Source organism: Staurois parvus, unplaced genomic scaffold (assembly GCF_062004578.1).
Source record: "Staurois parvus isolate SC_StPar_1 unplaced genomic scaffold, SC_StPar_1.0 ptg000199l, whole genome shotgun sequence".
Taxonomy (NCBI): domain Eukaryota; kingdom Metazoa; phylum Chordata; class Amphibia; order Anura; family Ranidae; genus Staurois; species Staurois parvus.
This window is the reverse complement of record NW_028317995.1, coordinates 2,544,136-2,569,987: the sequence shown is the minus strand read 5'-3', so window position 1 is coordinate 2,569,987 and position 25,852 is coordinate 2,544,136. Positions and strand designations below refer to the sequence as shown.

The 25,852-nt window shown below is 41.7% G+C and overlaps 1 protein-coding gene across 4 annotated transcripts in view; it reads left to right on the top strand.

The window, feature by feature from the left end:
* The window catches only part of ACIN1 (apoptotic chromatin condensation inducer 1), a 204,569-nt gene that overhangs the window by 76,424 nt on the left and 102,293 nt on the right, over window positions 1-25,852 (top strand). For all 4 annotated transcript variants that reach the window (XM_089678204.1, XM_089678203.1, XM_089678206.1 and 1 more), the window contains exons 4-6: window positions 2,628-2,747; window positions 5,407-5,495; window positions 5,580-10,025. In XM_089678204.1, the coding sequence (XP_089534330.1) occupies window positions 2,628-2,747; window positions 5,407-5,495; window positions 5,580-10,025 (4,655 nt within the window). The remainder of the gene's footprint in view (window positions 1-2,627; window positions 2,748-5,406; window positions 5,496-5,579; window positions 10,026-25,852) is intronic.

Here is a 25,852-nt window from a genome sequence, read left to right as displayed (position 1 = left end):
CTTTACATCAGAAGCCTAGCAGCCTCACGTTACATCTGAAGTCCCCTTTTCATGTCCAAGCTCCCATCGTATCAGTCACCTGCTATATGTGAGGCCCCCCAGCAGAGTGCCAGAGAGAGGGAGGGAGCGGATATCTGGAAGAGATGGACTTCATCTGCCCTGGATCAGAGTCATGTGTTGCCAAGGTGTGGGCGAGCCAGCTGGCATCTTCATAGCGATGAATGATGCCATGCCTGCACCATGGAAATCCATAATGTTGATCCAGGACAAACTGGATCCCATGCTTGTGGCAACTTGGGGGAACCCAGAGAACACCTGAAAGTGCCGCAGCATCTTAATTGAGTAACACTCCTTTTTAGGGAGCCTTCTTTGATACTTCACAAAGACAAGTATTGAAGCCTAGAGCCTCCTTCCTAAGGTGGTTTCAGCTTTCCACCTCCACCAGGACATTGTTTTTCTGTTTTTGTCTGGCTCCAGTATATCAGAACAAAATTTTTACTTGTGTGATTCGTATTGTACCTATTCAGGTTAGTAGAGATGAACATATAGGCTTTGTAAACCGTATAAAAAAAAAAATACACTGCTCAAAAAAAATTAAAAGAATACTTAGGTCAGGCAAGTGTGGGGGCCATTCAATGGTATCAATTCCTTTATCCTCCAGGAGGACTACATACTCATGCCACATGAGGCCGGGCATTGTCATGCACCAGGAAAAACCCAGGAGCACATCTCATCTGTGAAAAGCACAGGACACCAGTGGAGAACTTGCCAATTTTGGTGTTCAATGGCAAATTTGATCTCTATGGTGCTGGGCAGTGAGCACAGGGCCCACTAGAGGACGTCAGGATCTTGGGTCACCCTCATGAAGTCTGTTTCTGATTGTTCAGAGACATTTACACCAGTGGCCTGCTGGTGGTCATTTTGTAGGGCTCTGGCAGTGCTCATCCTATTCCTCCCTGCACAAAGGAGCAGATACTGGTCCTGCTGATGGGTTTAAGTACCTTTAATTTTTTTGATCAGTGTACATCTAAAAGTTTCCACTTTTACCAGTCTTCTGAGCTGAAGGCATCACACATGTTTCTTCTTCCTCAACCTATCTCTGTATACATTGTTATTTAAAATATTCCAACTTTGTCTTGAAATAAGATCTTTAAACAGAGCGAGTTCATTCTAAGGAGTAATTTTAATAAGAGAAGGTGTGTCCTTGTAATGGAACTATGCAGTTTTGTATATTGGATATCTGACACCTAATGCTTGCTTACTGTTTTCCTTTAATGTTATTATATTGAGAACAATTGATGGAACTTGTGAGTGGTTGTTTTTTAAAAGTCAACAGCTACAGTTTTTGTAGCTGCTGACTTTTTTTTTTTTTACATTTTCACCGGAACTCCGCTTTAAGCACTTTCAAAGGTCAGGTCTTGACCTCATCCATTCTCAAAGGCTTCTGCCTCTCTTTACGGTGTATCTCATAGTAAGCCATGCTTACAGCTCCTTGTGATTTCAACTTGGTTCTCTCTGCCCTGCAGGAAACCACCATTTGAACCTATCAGGGCTGTTCCCATAGAAGATCTCTCCTGCAAAGTTGCCTTTTTGGTCACCATCATGACTTTCAGACATGTTTCTGAACTGGTGACCCTTTCTTATAAAGAGCCGTTCCTCATACTTACAATGGCAAGGCTGTCTTATGCCCAAGGCCATCCTTTCTACTGAAGGTTTCAGTATTCTCCCTCCGGTCCTTATGCCTTGTTCCTAAGAATCCAAAGGAAATCCTTGTACATTGCTTGGATGTAGTCAGAGCCATTAAGAGTATACCTCATGGCTACTGCTCCAATCAGACAAATGGATTCCCTGTTTGTCCTGTCCTTGGGACTTTGCAAGGGACACCCTGCTTCAAAGTCCACCACTGCATGATGGATTCATAATCTGATTGCAGGAGCTTATATTCTCAGTACAAAACCTCCTTCTGCATTTTTAACATGCCCATTTCTCCAGATTGGTGGGAGTTTGCTGGGTATTTCAGCATCCAGCCTCTAGCCCAGTTGTGTAAGGCCGCCACTTGGTCATCTGTTCATTTGTTTGCTTCACTGTTAACAATCCTTTTTATTCATTGATTGAGGATGTCCCATGGCTTGTGAATACTCTGTGTCCTTTACCAGATTATATTCATTGCTTGAAACTGTTCCCTAATTTATGGATACTTTTACTGTATGATTAGGATCAAAGACATTTTGACTTGCCTCTAAATTCCATATCTTGGAGTACAGTACAGGATACAGGTCACCGTCTCTTCTTCTTTTGTTTACTCTCCGTTGCTTATTACAAAACTGAGGATTTATGGTGTGGGTTAGGGCTATAGGCAAGGCACCCAGTGGGTGTGTCCTTCTGAAATTTTGCCAGTGTCCAATCACATTAAGGTACACCCCTGTAACCCATGTTGTGTGAATACTGTGTTTTGTACTGTACTTTAAAATATGGAATTTACTTGTAAGTCAAATCCTTTTTTTTTTTTTTTTTTTCCCCCTTACTAACTAACTTGTATTGTTACTACGCAGTTGTGTGTTTGATTTACATTAGGGGCTGTTTACAATTTTATTTACTACTATATACAAGCTCTCTTTGGTTCACAGATCCTTTAGCGGAGTCTGAGGAAGAAAATACAAATCCTGACATTGTGCCGGAGCCTCCTGATGATATTATCTGTTCTGTTTTGAAGAGGCCAGATGTTGAGCTGGGAAAACGCACTCCGAGTATGTATTTTTATATATTATTTACATGATATACAGTAGGGGTAGGCAACTTTTCAGAGGTTGAGGTCTACCTGGACAACATGGAGAAAGTTAAAAATCCCCAGGGGAAGGAGGTGGCAATCACCGCATAGTGTCCTGCCCCTGTTCAGCAGATCAAGCTCAATTGAGAGCTTGACGCCACCCCCCCCCCCCAATATACAGTATATAATGGATTTGCACACTTGTAGCTTATTTATCAATTTATTTGTTCTTTTACAATCGACTGTAAACAGTTCTAGAAATAGCAGCTAATCACAGCTTGGTTATTATTTTCTGGTCTACACTTTAAAGATTTCATGTAGATGGTCTTGGTTTCATGTGTGCCCTTTTTCAGCTTACTTTGTAAATTGACAGTCCACGGAGTTTGGCACACCTTCAGCTGGTGTCTCTTTATGTAAGAAAACATTGCATGCAAAAACTATCATAAAATGGTATTTGTTCTTCAAGCTTAAAATATATAATGGAATTCCATATCAGTACTTTGAAACAGGATTTATCTGATACATTACATTATCAGGTCAGAATTTGATTCAGGTAAAGCATTTGCTGTGTCAAATTTTAATTTAAAGAAAAAATAAAGCTGAAACTCAGGCAAAATTTCCAGTTATGCTTTCATTGTAAATATATTTAAATGCAGCTTGTATAAATATATGAATCTGTATGTATTTTGGCTCCCTCCAGATATCTTGTTAACAGCCTCCACACAATGGAAAGTGTGCTGAAGAATTTAGAACTTTTGTACAGTGGTGTTAGCCTAAAATTGTAAACATGCTTACAGGAGAATAGAGTGCATGGGTTACCTTATCAGTGTGCTGCTTTTCTGTCCAGCCAACAAGGTGAGGAAGAGAGGTAACTAAAGAGACAGAATTCTTGCAGCAAACTTGTGTGCATATTGAAGATGTTTGCAACTATAATATTAAAGTAGAATACAGTTGTGCTCAATTATTTGCATACCGTGGCAGAAATTGTGAAATTTTGGCATTGATAGTGAAAATATGACTGATCATGGCAAAAAAATGCTCTTTTATTGAAGGATGATGATCATATGAAGCCATTTATTATCAAATAGTTGTTTGGCTCCTTTTTAAATCATAATGATAACAGAAATCACCCAAATGGCCATGATCAAAAGTTTACATACCCTGGAATATTTGGCCTTGGTACAGACACACAAGGTGACACACACGGGTTAAAATGGCAATTAGAGGTTAATGTCCCACATCTCTAGCTTTTTAAATTGCAATTAGTGTCAGTGTATAAATAGTCAATGAGTTTGTTAGCTCTTACGTGGAAGCACTGACTAGGCTAGATACTGAGCCATGGGGATCAGAAAAGAACTGTCAAAAGTCCTGCGTAACAAGGTAATGGAACTTTATACAGATGGAAAAGGATATCAAAAGATGTCCAAAGCCTTGAATATGCCAGTCATCACTTCCACTAAGAAGTAGAAAATTCGGGGACCTCTTGATACCAAGCCAAGTACAGGTAGACCAAGAAAGATTGGAGCCACAACTGCCAGAAGAATTGTTCGGGATACAAAGGGAAACCCATAGGTAACCACAAGAGAAATACAGGCTGCTCTGGAAAAAGACAGTGTGGTTGTTTTGAAGGAGCACAATATGATGACACTTGAACGAAAATGAGCTGCTTGGTCGAGGTGTCAGAAAGAAGCCTTTACTGCATCAATGACACAAAAAGGCCTGGTTAGGTATGTCAAGGTGTTGTCAGGCATATTGTAACTGGGCTTTTTTGTGGCAGTGGTGCAGCAAAAGCTTCTTTCTGGCACCTCAACCAAACAGCTCATTTTTGTTCAAGTATCATCGTATTGTACTCCTTAAAAACAACTACACCATCTTTTTACAGAGCAGCCTGTATTTCTTTTGAGGTTGCCTATGGGTTTTTCTTTGAATCGTGGACAATTCTTCTGTCAGTTATGACTGCAATCTTTCTTTGTCTACCTGACCTTGGCTTGATCAAGAGATTCCTGAACTTTCCACTTCGTAATAGGTGATTTATCAGTACTGATTAGGCATATTTAAGGCTTTGGACATCTTTTTATGTCTTTTTTCCATCTTTATAAAGTTCCATTACCTTTCCATTACAGATGTGGGACATTAACCTCTGTCATGCCCACACTAAAGATGCCAGCGCGGGAAGACTGTACACCGCTGGACCGAGGAACAGGTAAGGTCCTGCTGCAGAGAAGAGCTGAGTGGCTGGCCCGGTATTCTGACACTGTGTCAGCGACGGAAATACAGGACCAGCCACTCCATATTCGCTCCATAAGACACACTGACATTTCCCCCCCCCCCCTTTTTGGGGGAAAAAATAAGTCTTATGGAGCAAAAATATACGGTAATTACATTCCTGGGATTGAGTTTCGCCTGAACATCTACTTTAAGAAATGTTGTAGACATGCAACAACAGACTTTCTGTTTAATCCATTATCTAAAATGAGCAAACAGAAACTGTTAATTTTAAATCTGTGCATGTCTCGATGTCCAAATACTAATGTAAACTGGCAGTTACATTTCCTTTGCATGCAGTAATGGTAAGATAAAACCAGGATTAGGTGCCATTTTAATTTTTCCTTTTTCTCTTTATCAATATATCATTAAAGAAAAAAGTCTTTCTGTCTTGGAAGACCAAGATGATTCTGAGGAAGAGATTCCCAAAAAGAGGGAGAGGAGGTCATCTCGAGTAAAACAGGTCAGATATACACCCATACTGATCATAAAAGTGTAAATGGCTTAAGACCGGTGCAGACTTTTAATAATTTACCTTAATTTGCAGGCTAAACCTTCAAGACCTCCTGTTTTAACACCGCCAACTCAGGAGCAAGAGCCACGCAGGTCATCTACCCGTGTGCGACGGTCTAAGGGAGACCTTGCCAAGGAAGAAGCAGAAGATGTGGGTGAGGAAGAGGAGGAAACAATGGAAGAAAAGGAGCTACCCATTGAGAAAGATGAAGAAGAAACTCCTAAAAGAAGACGATCCTCGAGATCCACTACTATTCAGCAGAAAAAGTCTCCAAAAGCCAAGCGTTCACCTTCTCCTCCTGAATTATCAGAAACTGTTTCCAAATCAACTTTTGCTGACTCTGAAGAAATAACAGAGGAACGTGTTCCACCACTGCTTTCTCTGGAAGGGTTCCAACATCGGGTCTCTGTAAAGCAGATGACCACAACAACTGAAAAAGCAGTTTCCCCAAAATTTCTTCACAAGGAGAGCTTAAAGAGTCATAGATCTCCTCAAAAGGGGGGGCGTTATGTGAGAGAGCGTAATGAGAGCAATTCAAATCCTCCAGCACCACAGCCTTCAGCTGCTACTTGTACAATCCAGCAGACTCCTAATTGGTGTCAAGAAGCTGAAAAAGTTAAACCGAAAATACAGGATTCACATATGACTCAGGAGACTGTGAGGGGATCCATGACAAGAGGTGCCACAACAAAAGACGTCAAAGTGAAATCATCACTGGTTCTTATAAAGCCTCCGGTTCGTTCAAAATCTGGAGGTAAAGCATATGTGCGTGAACAGAGCTTGCATATAGTGGAGAAGTCCTCATCGAGGGGGGTACAAGCTATGTCCATTTTAGAGAAGCAAGAACCAGAATCAAAGGAAAATAAAGAGCGTACCATTACATTGTCAAGCTGTCCTGAAGTGGGGAGATCAAATGTTAAGACCATGTCTATTTTAGAGAAGGTAGACAAGGACAAATTGGATGCAAATTCAGCAGTGTGCAGTGATGCTTTTGAATCTGACAAAACAGTAGTTTCCTCAGTTTCTGTTTCCAGCTTACCTAAAACAAGAAAACTTCGAGTCCGGTCATCCTCTTCAAATCGGAAACAGCCAGAAACTAATATTTTAAAAACGGTAAATCACCCTGAAATTCAAGAAAAACATGAAACAGAGGTGCTTAATGTGTCACTTGATGTGGCGCAAACACCTCTACCTGCATGGACTAAGTTAGACAAGCCAGAGCTGCAGTCATGTGGGCTAAACCAGACAAAGGAAGTAGCAACTGATTTGCCAAGTGTGCAGGATAAAGAAAGTTTATTAACTGTAACAGAAGAGCTTACTGAGAAATCAAATTTGGGTGTTTCTCATGTGTCTGGTCCTGACGTAATAGGAGGGATCACCATCAGCACTGACCATTCTCTGGGTAAAGAAGTCTCACATTCTGGCTCAGTGGAAGTACAACAACCCTTTTTAGGAAATCTGAGCTCTGAAAAAGAAGAACCTATGCATATGAATGAAATTTCAGAAATCAAACAAACAGAAGTCAAACCAGCTGCTGAAGAAGATTTGAATATGTTTGAAAATACTGTGCAATTAAAGGAATCTGTGAAATTGGGGCAACCAAATGAAGTTGCTTCTGAAATGGTTCTAGGGGAGATTCCATTAAAGCCATTTGCTGAAATAAGTGTATTAGAATCTGAAGCTACAACAGGGACTCATGAATCGTCTGCGAGTGTGACAGAAACGTTTGAAGATTCCGAAATAACAGAGAGGGCTTCTGCAATCACATCGGATGGTAATGCAGAATCTCTGGCTGTCCATGAAACTATGACATGTGACCCAGATTTACAAAAAATGTCTGACATTTTGACACCGAAAGATGCTCCACAAATAACATCACATCAAGACATAGTCACAAAGCCAGTTGTTTTTGAACAATCAACATTTCCATCAAGCACAACTGAATATTCTATTACATCTGAATTAGACACACAAGTGGATGATGTTGCAGGTGTTCAAATAACTCATGAAGCCATGGTCAAAAATCAAGCTCCATTTGAGACACCAGAAAAAGCCATCTCTGATGATGAAATCATAACACAACCTACTCAGGATTTTCTTACAGCTATACCAGATATGACAGAGGCGTTGCGCACCGAGGATATTGTAACAAAAGACAGTGATTTGGTGGACCATGAAATCGTTGAGCCAAAAGGTGATAAAGAGTTTCCTGCTGTACAAGAGTCTGAAATAATGCCACCAGAGATTTCCACAGGCAGTCAGAATTCTAATGTGAAGATGTCAGATGTACATTTGCCTAAGGATGTGAAAATGACTGAGGCAAATGTTCCATCTTCTGATGTGGAGATGACTGAGGGGAATGTGCTGTCTACCCATGTGGAGGTGACTGAGGGGAATGTGCTGTCTACCCATGTGGAGGTGACTGAGGGGAATGTGCTGTCTACCCATATGGAGGTGATGGAGGGGAATGTTCTGTCTACCGATGTGGACAAGACTGAAGAAAATGTTCTGTCTAAAGATGTGGAGAAGATTGAAGGGAATGTTCTGTCTACCAGTGTGGAGAAGACTGAAGAAAATGTTCTGTCTAAAGATGTGGAGAAGACTGAAGGGAATGTTCTGTCTACTGATGTGGAGAAGACTGAAGGAAATGATCTGTCTACCGATGTAGAGGAGACTGAAGGAAATGTTCTGTCTACCCATGTGGAGAAGACTGAACAGAATGTTCTGTCTACCGATCTGGAAAAGACTGAACAGAATGTTCTGTCTACCGATGTGGAGAAGACTGAAGGGAACGTTCTGTCTACCGATGTGGAGAAGACTGAAGGAAATGTTCTCTCTACCGATGTGGAGAAGACTGAAGGAAACGTTCTGTCTACCGATGTGGAGAAGACTGAAGGGAACGTTCTGTCTACCGATGTGGAGAAGACTGACGGGAACGTTCTGTCTACCGATGTGGAGAAGACTGAAGGGAACGTTCTGTCTACCGATGTGGAGAAGACTGAAGGGAACGTTCTGTCTACCGATGTGGAGAAGACTGAAGGGAACGTTCTGTCTACCGATGTGGAGAAGACTGAAGGGAACGTTCTGTCTACCGATGTGGAGAAGACTGAAGGGAACGTTCTGTCTACCGATGTGGAGAAGACTGAAGGGAACGTTCTGTCTACCGATGTGGAGAAGACTGAAGGGAACGTTCTGTCTACCGATGTGGAGAAGACTGAAGGGAACGTTCTGTCTACCGATGTGGAGAAGACTGAAGGGAACGTTCTGTCTACCGAGGTGGAGAAGACTGAAGGGAACGTTCTGTCTACCGAGGTGGAGAAGACTGAAGGGAACGTTCTGTCTACCGAGGTGGGGAAGACTGAAGGGAACGTTCTGTCTACCGAGGTGGGGAAGACTGAAGGGAACGTTCTGTCTACCGAGGTGGGGAAGACTGAAGGGAACGTTCTGTCTACCGAGGTGGGGAAGACTGAAGGGAACGTTCTGTCTACCGAGGTGGGGAAGACTGAAGGGAACGTTCTGTCTATCGAGGTGGGGAAGACTGAAGGGAACGTTCTGTCTACCGAGGTGGAGATGACTGAAGGGAACGTTCTGTCTACCCAGGTGGAGATGACTGAAGGGAATGTTCTGTCTACCCAGGTGGAGATGACTGAAGGGAATGTTCTGTCTATCGATGTGGAAATGACTGAGGGGAATGTCCAAAGTGCTGCCCAGGAACTTTCTGAAGGTGAAGAAACAATTATGGCTGAAAAATTAGAACAGAGTTTTTCAGCAGAATCAAAAAAAAACCTTGTGGATGAACCAGAGGAAGTTCCATTTCATACTACGTCAGACCCTTTACCCACCCAGGATGCATCTAAACAGTCTTTTATGGAGGCTGTTGACTCTTCAGAACCTGAAAGGGAAAACACAAATTTTGCATGTTCAGAGTTCTCTACAAGAAAAGATTTGCATACAATAGAGCAACATCAGACAGAACTACATGCAGATATTACAACAGTTTATAAGGAACAGATCTTATCTCCTAATAGTAGTGGTAGCAAAATTCATGATATCCTGGAGACAACAGAGAGAGTTGAATTGCATATAGCGCATGAGACGGTTATCAAGGAAGATGAATTCCTTCCAGTCACTCTGTCTCCAGAACATTCCACCACAGATAAATTGCAGCCTGTTGAAGAGGAGCAAGACTGTGTAAAAAAAGTGGAGTTGTCTGAAGCTGCTGAGGAAAGTGAAACTGTTCCCTTGCTAGAATCTCGTCGAAGAAGATCCTCTTCATCTTCCTCCTCATCAACCTCTTCCTCTTCTTCCTCCACTTCCTCATCATCTTCCTCATCTTCTTCTCATTCTTCACATTCTTCATCAGATAGATCCTCCCCCTCCAGACATAGCTCCCATTCTAAATCAACCTCACCAGAAAGGCAGAATCGCATGTCACAGTCGTCAAGGTCATCGTCAACATCGTCATCTTCTAGTGATAAGGTGAGAGGTTTTTTTTTTATTTATTTTTTTCTAAATTGGAATTTGCCAGTCACTTTCAGTTATGTTTTGAATATTACTTCCTTCAGAGAAATTTTTTAATTTTTCTACACACGTACATATCTGCATTTTTGGCCATTAAATTACATAAAGTCCCCAATACATTATATAGTATATCTTCTGAAAGCAGAGGCCCTATAGAATGAAAAGATAGCAGTTTTTTTTATGTTGCATGATATTTGCACAATTGTTTAACTAACACATAATTTCAGGGGAACATATAATAACATTAATTGTACTGCACACGAACACAGTATAATAACCCAATGTTTGGTCAAATATAAAAGATGAGTTTGTATTGCGTAAATAGATACTAAACACGCCAAGTCTTAAAATAGTTTGTTTGCATATGCGATATGAAAAACAATGGTACCCAAAAATCTCCATTTTCGACCCATCAGTTTAGAGTTAAATGCGAGATATGGCGCTAGAATTGTTGCTATTACTCTGACGATTGTGGTGATAACTCACATGTGTGGTACAGTCACCATTTACTTACGCGTGTGCACCCTGGGCCACGTTTGCATTTGTGGGTGTGTGCAGGGCAATAGGGGATACATTTATAATTTTTTTTTAAACCTTTTTTTATGATTTTTTTTTTTTTTTTTAATTGAACTTTATTGCTAGCACAATGGGTTAAGAAACCCCCATGTGATAGCAATAGGTAGGTGACAACTACTCTTTACAGAGATAAGATAGGTCTGATAGATCCCATTGCAAAAAAAGAATTATAGGTCCAAAGTAATCAAGCAATGCATTTGTATTGCACACGTTAAATAATCCCCACATTTGCAGGTAAACCTGTAGATGGGGGAGTGGGGGAATCTATATAAGCGTTAAAGTACGCAAGAGGTCTGCTCTTATCTTTACCTTGTAAGGAGCAGCTGCAGAAGTACTTCACAATTCCTATGCAAATTTAGGCTTTCTGATAATTAAGACTGGCAAAGGGCCGAGCAAACTTGGCCTCCATCCCTGGGCTTGGGCTCAATGCATGGCTGGTCAGTCACAGCCAGTGAGCCGCGAGAGGGTGGGGCCGAGCTGTGGCTGTGTGTGTGAATGGACACGCAGAGCTGCGGCTCGGGAGCGAGCCTGCTTGGGTGCCCCCATAGCAAGCTGAGGGTGGGGCCAGAAGTGCTGGCGGGGACCCGAGAAGAGGAGGATCTGGGCTGCTCTGTGCAAAACTATGGCACAGAGCAGGTAAGTATAACATGTTTGTTATTTTTAAGAAAAAAAAAAAACTTGGACATTATAGGACACAGGATCTTTGTTAATTAGGTTATGCAGTTACTGTACACTGTAAATATATTATTACGGACTGTGCCACACACAAAAACTGAAAAAATCTGGTCTAATCACTCCCGGCAGCTGCTATTCTAAATGATGTAACCATTGACAATCAAGACTAAAATATAGAACAGTGCTACCGGCACTAAAGCCACAAAACCACAATATTCTCTACAATATATGTTGCTCATATAAAATGCAGTGTGCAAAACCACAACCTCTATTTTGCATTCAATACTTTCCGATAATATCCTTTTATAGCATGCATAAAATAAATATGCAAATTATATATAACACCCCAATATAATAAGGTGCAATGTGCTCAGAAAAGTGCACTAAATGATCAACATTCGCTAGTACTCATATAAAGTGCAGGGAATCATCGAATACCCCCACTTATATCCTTATCAAGTGCATGAAAACAATGTGCAAAATGTATGTAACATCCCCATATAAAAATAAATGTGCGATATGCTGGAAAAAGGCAATACATTTACAATAAGGCTCAAATAAGGTGCAAAAAAAATCAATGTACAAATAACCATATGCAAACGTATTTGAATGAAGATATCATATAGCTCAAATATAATTCCTTATTAACTATTGTGTCCATAAAATATATGAAACAGTCAACCAGTGCAAAGTAAACTTCTGAATTGTCTCTTAACATCCCCAAACCAGTGCTCTTCCACCACCGAATGAATTGAATGAACTCACCAGAGTGATATGGTGGTCAAATCATAAACCAGCAAAAGTGCATGTTTCTTTGTGAGTAACTCTCTGCAGTCTCGTGGTCTAACTTTGCTAACATCATTCCTTTGCTAACGTTATCAAAAATGGTTGTTCGATGAGATCTGTAGTTGCTGATTGCCATGGCAACTTCCATTTTAGCAGCTGTTTGGATTGGTCGAGGTAAGATGAGGCCAGCCTATAATCCTGCTCCGATGCACGTAGTGCCAAGTTGCTATACAGGTCCAGGGTCATTACAGTACCGTCTGGTATGATCCTGTCACTGAAGACTCCCTTGTTGGGATTACACCTATTGGGAGGGGGAAGGATCAATATCTCCTATTGGCTGCTGGTACCGCAGGAGACTGCTGAAAAGCAGAGCAATGAACCTTTCTAGGATATCCAGGCTGCTGCTGCCCCATTCTCTTAGGGCTTAATTTGGGGCACTGGGGCTGCAACTTCCTTTGGCTGAGGCCTGCGGTGGAAGTTACAGCCATTTTGCAAATTGGGGGGGGGGGGGCACTGATTTTGACACCCTAACCACTTCCCCCATTTTCTGACCTCCTCTGAGACCTCCCTAGCGTCTTCTGGCACTCCAGGGAGGAACTCTCAACCACTGTCTGATTTTATGGAAAGGCTGTCTAACCTGTTAGAAATCTCAGATAATGAGGCACACAAGCGGGCTGCCTCTACTGCAGATTCCATCTCAGATGCTATTCTTATGGCTTTTAAGCTCCCTGAGGAGAAGGGCTCCTCATGACTCTCCGTACTCCAATCAGGAAGTCACACAATCTGTTGTTCTCTTCCAAGCTGAAGGATATGATTTCTGTCCTCATTTACCAAGTATACTCCTCTCCTGCCCCAGAGCAGCCTGAACAGTCAACAGCCAGGCCTTGCTGAGAATGTCCCAGTTTTCAAGAACCCTGTATATGAGTGGTTAGAAGCCCTCCTTAAGGCCATGTTTTCTCTGGCTGGTTCTTTTTTGCAACTTGCTGTTGCCATCATGTCTGTCTGTCAGACCTTGGCTGTCTGGTCCAAGGTTATGGTGCTAGTAAACCCTCCTTTGCCAAATTTCCAAGATGAACCTTTTTGATGCAAAGATGTAAAAGGTTATTTGGTTCAAGTGTATCCCTGCACAGATTCTTGGCAAGAAGCCGATTTGTTGACTTCTTGGACACGTACATAAAGGAAGTCATAAAGCTGAAGTTCCTGAGGTGAAGATTTATTTTTTTTTCTCCGGTTTCTGGATTCAATCCAAGTCCGCCACAAAACCTGGATGTTTAAGAACCCCAAGTCTGGGAATATGAACCCCAAGTCTGGAAATAAGTTTTTCTCAGTGAGGAGATGCCCCCACTTGGGAAAAGTTGGGGGTGAGGTGGCGCTTATTGTCGTCTGGGCACAGGACATATCAGATGGCTAGGTCTAGAATGTTGCTCTTGGGGCTACAAGAGCATTTAGGTCCTTACCTCTGCTTGATTTGGCCTTGTACGCAGTGCACAATCCTGTGTGGAAAATTGGAAAAAAGACTTTCTCAGCCAATCTAATTCCAGGGAAATTCATGCAGGGGTTTTTCAAGACCTTTTTTTATACTAGGTGGTTAGGTGGGGGCACCAGACGTGGATCTTCTGGCATCCAGGTTTAACAAGCTTAACAGATATGTCGCTAGAACCAGGGATCTTCTGGCCTTTGCCGTGGATGCCCTGGTGACTCTGTATGTTCAGTTCAACCTGATCTATGCTTTATTCCCCCCCGCTATATCTTATCCCTTGCCCGCTTTGCAGAATTGAGAGAGAGAGGGCATTCATATAATTCCACATCGCATAGAACTGACCCAGGAGAACGTGGCATTTGGCCCTTGTCAAACTCTGGGCAGATACTCTGTGGGCCTACCAAATTGTCCAGTCTTTTGTCACATGGGCCAGTCCAGATTCTTGGTCTCTGGCTTTGATGGCTTAACTGTTGAAGCCTAAGTCCTAAGGGATGGGTCTATCGAACTGTGTTCTCCCTATGCCTCTAAAAGCTAGAAAATAAAATTTTCACGGTGTCTGTTTTTCCTCCTTTATGTCCTGTTCCAAAGCTTTCAAAGATTCTCTTCACTGTGTAAATGTGGTACACACTGTGCGAGTTTAGCTCTCAGCTGTGAGTTTTAGTAGAAAATCAGATTCTCTTTGTCATTCCTGAGGGTCCCCGTAGGAGACATCCTGCTAGCGGTGCACCGAAATAAAAAATTCTGGTGCTGAAACCAAAAATTAACAATCAATAAAAGTTAAAGCTTTAAAGAATATGTAAACCCTCACCTTGTAAAACAACCCATTCAGTTTAAAATAGAAATTAAAGGCAAAACATTTGTGTATAGATATAGAAAAATATATATGTAAATACCTTTAACTGCTTGCCGTCCAGCCTCTGTAGAAAAACAGTCACAAGGTGGCACCGCTGGGCAAAATCACGTTTTAAAACGTCATTTTGCAAAACGGGTAGGGGACACGCGCCCGCCCTACCCGTCCCGCCGATCGCGGCAACGGGTGTCAATCACCGGCTCCCGGACGGTCATTACATTGCTGGCAAACAGTGACACAGAACACAGCTGCATTGTTTACAATGCAGCTCTGCTCCCTGTCAGCTCCTAACATGCTGATCCCGAGAGAGGAGTTTTAGCTCTCGGGATCAGTGTGTTCCTGTGAAGTATACACCCTCGCCCCCTAGTAAAACACTCCCCTCACACAGTTAACCCTTTCATTTCCTAAAAAAAGTTAACCCCTTCCTCCCCAGTGCCATTAGTACAGTGTCAGTGTTTTTTTTCTTGCACTGATCACTGTATTGGTGTCACTGGGGATGTCAGTGACCCCAAGTCAGTTCCCCCCCCCCCAGTGTCAAAATGTCTGCCGCAGTCCCGCCATAAGTCGCTGATCACTGTCATAAATCGCTGATCATTGCCATAAGTCGCTGATTGCCGCCATTATTAGTATAAAAAAAAATCCCATTATCTTTCCTGCCATTTGTAGACGCTATAACTTTCACGTAAACCAATAAATTTACATGTATTGGGATTTTTTTTTAGCAAAGACATGTCGCAGAATACATTTTGGCCGAAATTTATGCCGAAATTTGATTTTTAAATTTTTTTACTGGACATGTTTTATAGCAAAAAGTCCAAAATATTGTTTTTTTTCTCAAAATTGTCAGGTTTTTTTTTTTTTATAGCGCAAAAAATAAAAAATGCACAGGCGATCAAATACCACCGAAAGAAAGCTCAATTTGTGGGGAAAAAAGGATGTAAATTTAATTTGGGTACAGTGTTGCATGACCGTGCATTTGTCAGTTAAAGTAACCCTTCGACGTAACACAAACCGCTTCTGTAACCGCTTCCTGACCGCCCTATAGCAGAAATACTGCTACAGGGCGGCATGGGTGCGCAAAATCACACACACATATATATATATATATATATATATATATACATACACATACATACATACATACATACATACATGATTTGCGCTCCCGTGGTTTTCACACCCCTCCCAGATAGCGTCAGATTGCTCATCAGTACACCAGTCATCACATTATGCTAACAACCCCCCCCCCCCCCTTCTCCCCCAGCAAGTGCAGTGTCAGTAGTTCACTGTCACTTGATACATTGCACACAAAACCACAGTGTTCGCAGAATCAGGCCTGATCTCTGTTAGCACTTGCTGGTAAATTCTGATGACTCTCATATGCAGCAGAGTGCCAGTACTAGTGCCGCTCTACCTTTTGGTGAACTGGCGAGTACCAGCGATCTAGTAAATCCTGGTCTTTCACATACCTCCTTGATTTTTGAGCTGTTTTTCACGGAATATCTGTATGCGTTGATTATGGATCAATTTATATGAACAACAATTTATCACCGCCAACCCAAATTCAAATCTTGCCAGATCAGTCGCATTACGGTTTCCGAATTTACTTTTTTTTTTTTCGGGCCTAACCCTCAACATGGGCATTACTAAATAAAATTAATTGTGGTTGTATTGGTCTGCAGACCCGATTCATCATATGCCGTGTTCTCTGCTGCCATGGCCAGGCATAGATATGAGAGTGTGTATTGTCATTAAAATGCATAAAACACATTATACTGTAATCCTCGGGGTGACCCTGAATTTGATTGGCTCCACAAAATTCAGCCCCTCGCAAATCACCTTAACCAAAAATTTGCAAATGTCTATACTCCCCAGCAAAAAATCTGTGTTGATGAGTCCCTGATTAATTTTTCTGGCCGCCTTGCATTCAAACAATTTCTCCCCAGCAAGCGTGCCAGATATGGGGTCAAGATGTAGAAGACCTGTGAGAGGACAACAGGCTATACTTATAAGTTTTGGATTTATGAGGGAAAAGATAGTCACGTGGAGCCCCCTGGACGCCCAGACTACATGGGGAGTAGTGACAAGATAGTTTGGGACTTGGTGTCATCATTTCTCCATATGGGGTACCACTTATACGTGGACAATTTTTATTCAAGCGTGCCACTATTTAGACATTTGTACAATCTTGGAACTGGCGCATGTGGCAAAGTGTGACCTAATGTGTGCCCACCATTAGAAGTGGGTTGATGCAGGGTGGTATATTCTAATGGTGGGCATACCACACACTTTTTCTGGCAGATTTCTTCTTTTTTTTTTTTTGTATGCAGCCTGTGGACTGAATGGGAAAAAAAAGAACATAGCATATACACCCAACAAGGACCAGCGATTTACTGGTACATCACTGGACTTTGAATGGTTATACGCCTATATGCCTACAGCTGCAGGCATCATCCTGGTATCGTTGTTTTCAGCCGGCGATCGGCTTTCATGTAAAAGCAATCCCAGTGGCTAATTAGCTGCAGGATTGCTTTTACAACCAGCGGGATATGATGCCCCCCCCCCCTCCCCCGCTGCCTTCCACAGCCTTCTCGGGCAGTCCCGTGCCATCGGGGGGAACCTGAGAATGCAGCCAGTGTTTTTGCCAGCTGACCATAGAGCTGATTGGAGACCAGAATGGTGCCAATCATCTCTATAGTCTAAGAATTCGGAAGCTACGGGCATTTCATAACTTCAGTTTTGCAGGATATAAACAGCGCCATTTGTAAATTGGGAAAGCATCTGATCACACCGCTTTTGGTTTGATTAGATAATGTAAGGGCAGAGGAGATATCCAGAGTCTGATAGACCCCAGATTTCTCAAAAAAGAATATATGACAATGCCCATTGAAGTTATAGGGGATATTTGCATTCCCTGTGATAGCATTACAAATGATCACAAAAAAAAAAATGAAAGGTACAGTGTAAAAATTAATTTAAAAAAATCAAAATAACTTAAAAAAAAACACAAAAAAAAATCGCCCCTCCCATGCACGCACACCTGTGTGCACAAGCGTTGTCCCTGTGCCGGTATGTAAACAGCGGTTGCACCATACATGTGAGGTATCGCTGTGAACGTCAGATCAAGGACAGTAATTCTAACACTAGACCTCCTCTGTAAATCTAAAATGGTAGCTTGTAAAGGCTTTTAAATTGTTGCCTATGGATATTAAAAATGTATGCAGTTTGTCGCCATTGCACAGGGCATGCGCAGTTTTAAAGCATGTCATGTTTGGTATCTATTTACTCGGCATACCATCATCTTTTATATCTTACCAAATAATTGGCCAATATATTGTGTTTTTGTGCAGTAAAAGTAAAAAAAAGTGTAGTTTTTTTTTTTTTTTTGAAAAATCGCTGCGCAAGTACTATGTGCCATAAAAAATTGTAGTACCCACCATTTTATTTACTATGGTGTCTGCTTTAAAAAAAATATATAATGTTTGGGGGTTTAAATAAATTTTCTAGCAAAAAATACTGATTTTTTTTTTTCACGTGAACAAAAAGTGTCAGAAAAGGCTTGATCTTCAGGTGGTTAGAAGAGTAAGTGATGTGTGGCATAAACTTCTAATGCTGGGCATAAAACTCCCCCATCCCCCAAAACAGCCCCTTTTTGGAAAGTAGACACCCCAGACTATTTGCTGAGAGGCATGTTGAATCAATAGAAGAATTCATTTTTTTTACCACAAGTTTTTGGAAAATGACTCAAAATTATTATTTATTTATTTTTTTTTTTTACACAAAATTGTCACTTAAATGATTTACTGCTCACACATGCCATGGGTATATGTAGAATTACTCCCCAAGATACATTCTGCTACTTCTCCCGAGTATGGGGGTACCACATGTGAGAGACATTTTCGCAGTCTAGCCAAGCACAGGACCCCAAAATCCAATAAGCACCTTCCGGCTTTTAAAGGACTTTATTTCCCCATTACACTTGCAGACTACCTATCGGTTTCGGAGACCCTGAAACGCCAGGATAGCACCTAACCCCCCAAACGACCCCTTTTTGGAAAGTAGACACCCCAATGAATTTGATAAGAAGCACAGTAAGTATTTTGCAGATCTCATTTGTTGCCACGAGTTTTTGGAAAATGAAGAATAAAAACAAAAATATTTTTTTCTGTTTTTTTTTTTTTTGTATTTCAAAACCTTGTGTGAAAAAATTAGATCTGCAAAATACTCACCATGCCTCTTTTTAAATTTCTTGGGGTGTCTACTTTCCAGAAAGGGGTCATTTGGGGGGGTTTGGTGCTATCCTGGCATTTCAGGTCCTTCGAAACTGATAGGTATTGAGGAAGTGAAATGAGGAAGTTACCATCAGGCTTTTAAAGTGGTCATTGGATTTCAGGCTCCTGTATGTGGCTAGGCTCCCAAAAAGTCTCATACCTGTGGTATCCCCATACTCGGTAGAAGTAGCAGAATGTATTTTGGGGTGTAATTCCACATATACCCATGGCTTGTGCGAGAAATATATAATTTAAATGACAACTTTGTGTAGAAAAAAAAAAAGCTTACATGGACTCAATATTCTTCTCAGCAGATAGCTTAGGGTGTCTACTTTCCAAAAAGGGGTCATTTGGGGGTGTTTGTACTATCCTGGTATTTTAGCACCTCAAGAAATGTGAAGGGCAGTCAGAAAATAAAAGCTGTGTAAATTCCATTATCTATACTATAGTTTGTAGACGCTATAACTTTCACACAAAGCAATCAATATACACTTACTGGGATTTTTGTAACCAAAAACATGTAGCAGAATACATTTTGGCCTAAATTTATGATGAAATTTTAGTTTTTTTGGATATTTTGTATGACCGAAATGAGAAAATATTGTTTTTTTTTTAAAAAGCATTTTTTTTTTCTTCAAAACTTTTTTTGTTTATAGCACCAAAAATAAAAAGTTCACAGGTGATCAAATACAATCAAAAGAAAGCTCTATTTGTGTGAAAAAAAGGACATAAATTTAATTTATGTACCGTATTGCATGACCTCGCAATTGTCCGTTAAACTAGCGCAGCGCTGTATAGCAAAAAAATGGTGTAAATTGCAGCATCTATACCATAGTTTGTAGACGCTATAACTTTCACACAAAGAAATCAATATACACTTACTGTGATTTTTTTTTTTTTACCAAAAACATGTAGCAGAATACATTTTGGCCTAACTTTGAGTTTACTATATATTTTTTATAGCTGAAAGTAAAAAATATCGTTTTTCTTCAAAATTTTTGGTCTTTTTTGTTTATAACGTGAAAAATAAAAAGCGCACAGGTGATCAAATACCACCGAAAGAAAGCTCTATTTATGTGAACAAAAGGATGTAAATTTCGTTTGGGTGCAGCATTGCATGACCGCACAATTATCAGTTGAATTAGTGCAGCGCCAAGTAGCAAAAAGAAGCCTGGTCATTAAGGGGGGTAAATCCTCAGGAGTGCAAGTAGTTAATAAGTGATCACATTCCCTCTGTTCTCATCTGCATAAGGAGCTCAGGGAGGAGAAATGGCAGTACACTGATCTTCTCAGTGAATGGCTGTGCAGGAGGGAAGTGTGTCAGCACAAGCCTGATCATTTGATTAGCTCCCAGCACAGCCAGAAAACTGATCACGCTGTGCACCAATGAGCTAAGGTGAAAGGGTTTTTTTTTTTTCTTTTTTCCTGCTGTAGACTTGAAGATGAATTACCGTATTTTTCGCTCCATAAGACGCACCTAGGTTTTAGAGGCAGAAAACAGGAAAAAAAAATTCTGAACTAATGGACTGCAGACATAGTACAGGAGATGACCAGAGACTGCGGACACAGTACAGGAGATGACCAGAGACTGCGGACACAGTACAGGAGATGACCAGAGACTGCGGACACAGTACAGGAGATGACCAGAGACTGCGGACACAGTACAGGAGATGACCAGAGACTGCGGATACAGTACAGGGGATGACCAGAGACTGCGGACACAGTACAGGAGATGACCAGAGACTGCGGACACAGTACAGGAGATGACCAGAGACTGCGGACACAGTACAGGAGATGACCAGAGACTGCGGACACAGTGCAGGAGATGACCAGAGACTGCGGACACAGTGCAGGAGATGACCAGAGACTGCGGACACAGTGCAGGAGATGACCAGAGACTGCGGACACAGTGCAGGAGATGACCAGAGACTGCGGACACAGTGCAGGGGATGACCAGAGACTGCGGACACAGTGCAGGGGATGACCAGAGACTGCGGACACAGTGCAGGGGATGACCAGAGACTGCGGACACAGTACAGGGATGACCAGAGACTGCGGACACAGTACAGGGATGACCAGAGACTGCGGACACAGTACAGGGATGACCAGACACTGCGGACACAGTACAGGGATGACCAGACACTGCGGACACAGTACAGGGATGACCAGAGACTGCGGACACAGTACAGGGATGACCAGAGACTGCGGACACAGTACAGGGATGACCAGAGACTGCGGACACAGTACAGGAGATGACCAGAGACTGCGGACACAGTACAGGAGATGACCAGAGACTGCGGACACAGTACAGGAGATGACCAGAGACTGCGGACACAGTACAGGAGATGACCAGAGACTGCGGACACAGTACAGGAGATGACCAGAGACTGCGGACACAGTACAGGGATGACCAGAGACTGCTGACACAGTACAGGGATGACCAGAGACTGCTGACACAGTACAGGGATGACCAGAGACTGCTGACACAGTACAGGGATGACCAGAGACTGCTGACACAGTACAGGGATGACCAGAGACTGCTGACACAGTACAGGGATGACCAGAGACTGCGGACACAGTACAGGGATGACCAGAGACTGCGGACAGTACAGGAGATGACCAGAGACTGTGGATAGTACAGGGGATGACTGCTGACCTTTGGGGAGGGGGGGGAGCGGGTACCTGAATTTGACAGATACCCGCTCCCACTTCCGCAGAGTTGTTCTTTCATCTTACCTGTTCCTCTATCCAGCCGCGCGCTGTCTTCCCGGCTTCTGTAATGGCTCTCGGCATGACAGCCGGGTGCCCAGTGCGCATGAGCAAGAAGCACTTGCGCTTTGTGATTGGTCCGGCGGCTTCTGGGATCTGTCATGTGTCCCAGGTGCCGCCTTACCATTCACAAAAAGCACCGCTTCCTGCGCATGCGCACTTGGCACCCGGCTGTCATGCCCACACTACAGAAGCCGGGAAGACCGCGCCGCTGGATAGAGGAACGGGTAAAATGAAAGAACAACTCCACGGAAGTGGGAGCGGGTACCTGTCAAATTCAGGTACCCGCTCCCCCCCCCTCCCCAAAGGTCAGCAGTCATCTCTATAAGGTCCCGCTGTAGAGCTGAGCGGCCGGCCCGGTATTCTGACACGGCGGCAGTGGAAGTACCGGACCGGCCGCTCCATACTCGCTCCATAAGACGCACTGACATTTTCCCCCCTTTTTTGGGGGGAAAAAAGTGCGTCTTATGGTGCGAAAAATACGGTACTTCTGTGTCCGCAGATTTGTTTGAAAGCATATTTATTGCTTGTTAAGAGACTTTGTCACCACCTATGCCTGTTGAGATGTAGAGGATATATGAATTATTGTGAACTTAAAATGCAAAAACTGTGGCTACCCTTTACAGTGTTTCTGCCAAAAGTGCATAACATGCCTGATATTTTGCTGTTCCTCCGACACTTTACAGAAGTGGCAGGCTTGTTGTTCCATCCTGACCCTTCAGTCCCCTCTCTCTGGCCCTGACATTACCTATGCTTCTGGCAGCAGTCCAGAAAGCCTTGCATGATCTGCAAAGACAGCTTATGCAACCCAGGAAATGCTTCCTTAGCTGCTCCCACGAACACAGGTGACATCAAGGCTCGAGAGAAAGGGATGCAGTATCAGGCTGGAACAACAAGCCTCTAACATTTTCAGAAATTGTTGGGGAAAGAGCAGAATATCAGATTTTCTTGCTGCTCATATTTAGCTGAAATTAATTTTGATTATATTTTGCCCTCACTTTTTACCTCTTCATCAACGAGTGAATGAAGCATTTGAATAAAACCTTTTCTTTTCCATTACACCTTATTTTAGACCCTGTGAATTAATACTCTGTCTCAGTGCTTCTTTTTGAAGTGCAGGCAGATCGGTGCTGGTGTGAGCAGTCAGCATGTTGCTGTGCATAGCTTCCTGAAGACATCACCCCACCTTGCCTTTTCTCATGAGCTCTCGGGCCCTGTTGAAAGCAGTGGACTGGCGTTCGGAAGGAGATTTTACTGATATCAGAATGGGGGTAGATTTCAATCTGGAGAAGTGGGCGTTCCTAGGCAAACTATGTTTGCATTCAAACCTTCCAAGTTTAATCCCATGTGATCCTGAGCCTCCATGACTGAAAGAACTGAAATCCAGTGAATAAAAGCGGTCAGCCTGAACAGTAAAGCTGGGGAGAAAAGGACTAGATGGTGGATGTCCTCCAACTAGGAAATGAGGAGAGCTCTGACTAAGCAGTTTCAGCACAGGAGAAAACCCTGTACTGCTGTGCAAGACTGCAGGGTAAAGATGGCGTTCAGCTTGAAAAGAAAGGCAGCTCACAATTTTTTGCATTAAAAGAACATTCTCAGAAACTCTTCATCTTGGAAGGCATGGGGTTGTAGCAGAGTCTCTTCAAGAATATGGAAATATTTGAATGCCACGGGCTGGCCACAATTGTAGTTGCAGGCAAATGTGGTACTACATTTTAGTTCGAAACTCTTCTGTAATGCAGTTTTTAAATCATATCTGCTTCCTGCTTTTTTTTTCTATTTCAAGAAGCCTCAAGAGTTTGTCACTTGTAGATGAGGGGAATTTACAGTAGTGCTCAAAAGTTTGCATACTGTAGCAGAAATTGTGAAATTTTGACATTGATATAGAAAATATGACTGGTCATGGTAAAAAATTGTCTTATTGAAGGATGATGATCATATGAAGCCATTTATTATCAAATAGTTAAATAAACCATGGGTGCAGCGCTAAAAATGGAAGAACATGTTAAATAATACATATAAATATACTGATATAAAAGTGCTTGATAAATACTCCAATTAGTAATGTGACTCAGCATGTTCACAAGTGATTACCAAGACTACACATACAGAACTGCATATAATAAAAGTGCAAAAAACTTAAAGTCCACTCCTATAGTTTCCAAGTCACTGCGTCGTGACTAATCAACAATGAGTATGAATATACCGTCCACAATATCCCAGTGGGTAAGGTGCATAAACTATCTAAAAAATCTCAGTAATATGGTGAAGGGTGATAGTGTATCCAAATTGGTAAAAGACTGCGCACTCACCAGATGAGCAGACAGTGGCACGCATAAGATGGTTAGAGCCATGCTGATCAGCTGAATGAGCAGAGAGTGGCAGTAGACCAGACCACACACCAGAGGGAATCCTGTTTAACCTTAAGAGGGGTATCTTTTACATGTGCATACTGTCTGCTCATCTGGTGAGTGCGCAGTCTTTTACCAATTTGGATACACTATCACCCTTCACCATATTACTGAGATTTTTTAGATAGTTTATGCACCTTACCCACTGGGATATTGTGGACGGTATATTCATACTCATTGTTGATTAGTCACGACGCAGTGACTTGGAAACTATAGGAGTGGACTTTAAGTTTTTTGCACTTTTATTATATGCAGTTCTGTATGTGTAGTCTTGGTAATCACTTGTGAACATGCTGAGTCACATTACTAATTGGAGTATTTATCAAGCACTTTTATATCAGTATGTTTATATGTATTTTTTAAAGTTTTCTTCCATTTTTAGTGCTGCACCCATGGCTTATTTAGTTATTTAAGGTTGTTTGATAGCCTTTTTGTGTTCAGCGGCTACAGCAACTTCCAAGCACTCACTTACTCAATACATGCATATTATCAAATAGTTGTTTGGCTCCTTTTTAAAACAGAATGATAACAGAAATCACCCAAATGGCCCTGATCAAAAGTTTACATACCCTGGAATGTTTGGCCTTGGTACAGACACGCAAGGTGACACACACGGGTAAAATGCCAATTAGAGGTTAATGTCCCACATCTGTGGCTTTTTAAATTGCAATTAGTGTCCGTGTATAAATAGTCAATGAGTTTGTTAGCTCTTACGTGGAAGCACTGACTAGGCTAGATACTGAGCCATGGGGATCAGAAAAGAACTGTCAAAAGTCCTGCGTAACAAGGTAATGGAACTTTATAAAGATGAAAAAGAACATAAAAAGATGTCTAAAGCCTTGAATATGCCAATCAGTACTGTTAAATCACCTATTAAGAAATGGACAGTATGGGGATCTCTTGATACCAAGCCAAGGTCAGGTAGACCAAGAAAGATTGCAGCCATAACTGACAGAAGAATTGTTTGGGATACAAAGGGAAACCCATAGGTAACCACAAAAAAAAAATACAGGCTGCTCTGGAAAAAGACAGTGTGGTTGTTTTGAAAGAGCACAATATGATGACACTTGAACAAAAGTGAGCTGCTTGGTCGAGGTGCCAGAAAAGTGTCATTGACACCCAAAGGAGATGAGCTGAAAAGATTATTTTGAACAAATGGTGTAGCGCTGTAAGTACTAAATTACCATATTGTCAAATCATAATATTAAAATGAAAGAATACTAATAAACCTTGTGTATCCTTATTACCTTAATTAAAGGTGAAATACATTCCAAAGCAAATATAAAATCAAAGTGACCAATTATAAAACTGTGACATATATCAATTGATATAAATAAAAAAAAGTCCCAAGAAGTGAAGAAATTAGTCCCAACAAGTGAAAAAAAATAATTATAGCACGAAAAAATGTATAATATAAAAATCCAAATTTTTCAATTCTTCAACGTTTATATTCCCACTTTTTGTTACGTGCTCATATTTATGGTGCCAATTATATCCATCACCTTCTAGTGTGTGCGCTCACCTCAAAGAGTCAAAGAGCAATCAATATCCCCGGATGATCTCTGGGTGTATTTCTCTCTTTAAGTGGACACCGGAACAGCTCGAACTGAAATCATATAAATGATCAAACATATCTTTAAGGGGTCTTCAAATGGCTCAAAAAGAAGTCGAAGATAGAACTTCCGTAGTGTAGTAATTAGATATTTGAAAAATTCAAAAAACTCCAAATGGCTACTCATACAAAAACAAGGGTCACAGACCCAGCAGGCATGTACTGTGTAACCCACAGTCAGGTATACATACAAGGAGTCCCAAGATGGAGATTACTGTCCAAATGTAATGACATCACATTTTTTTATGTGAGTAGCCATTTGGCTGTTTTTTAATTTTTTAAAATAAATATCTAATTACTACACTATGGAAATTCTATCTTTGACTTCTTTTTGAGCCATCACATTCTGATGAAG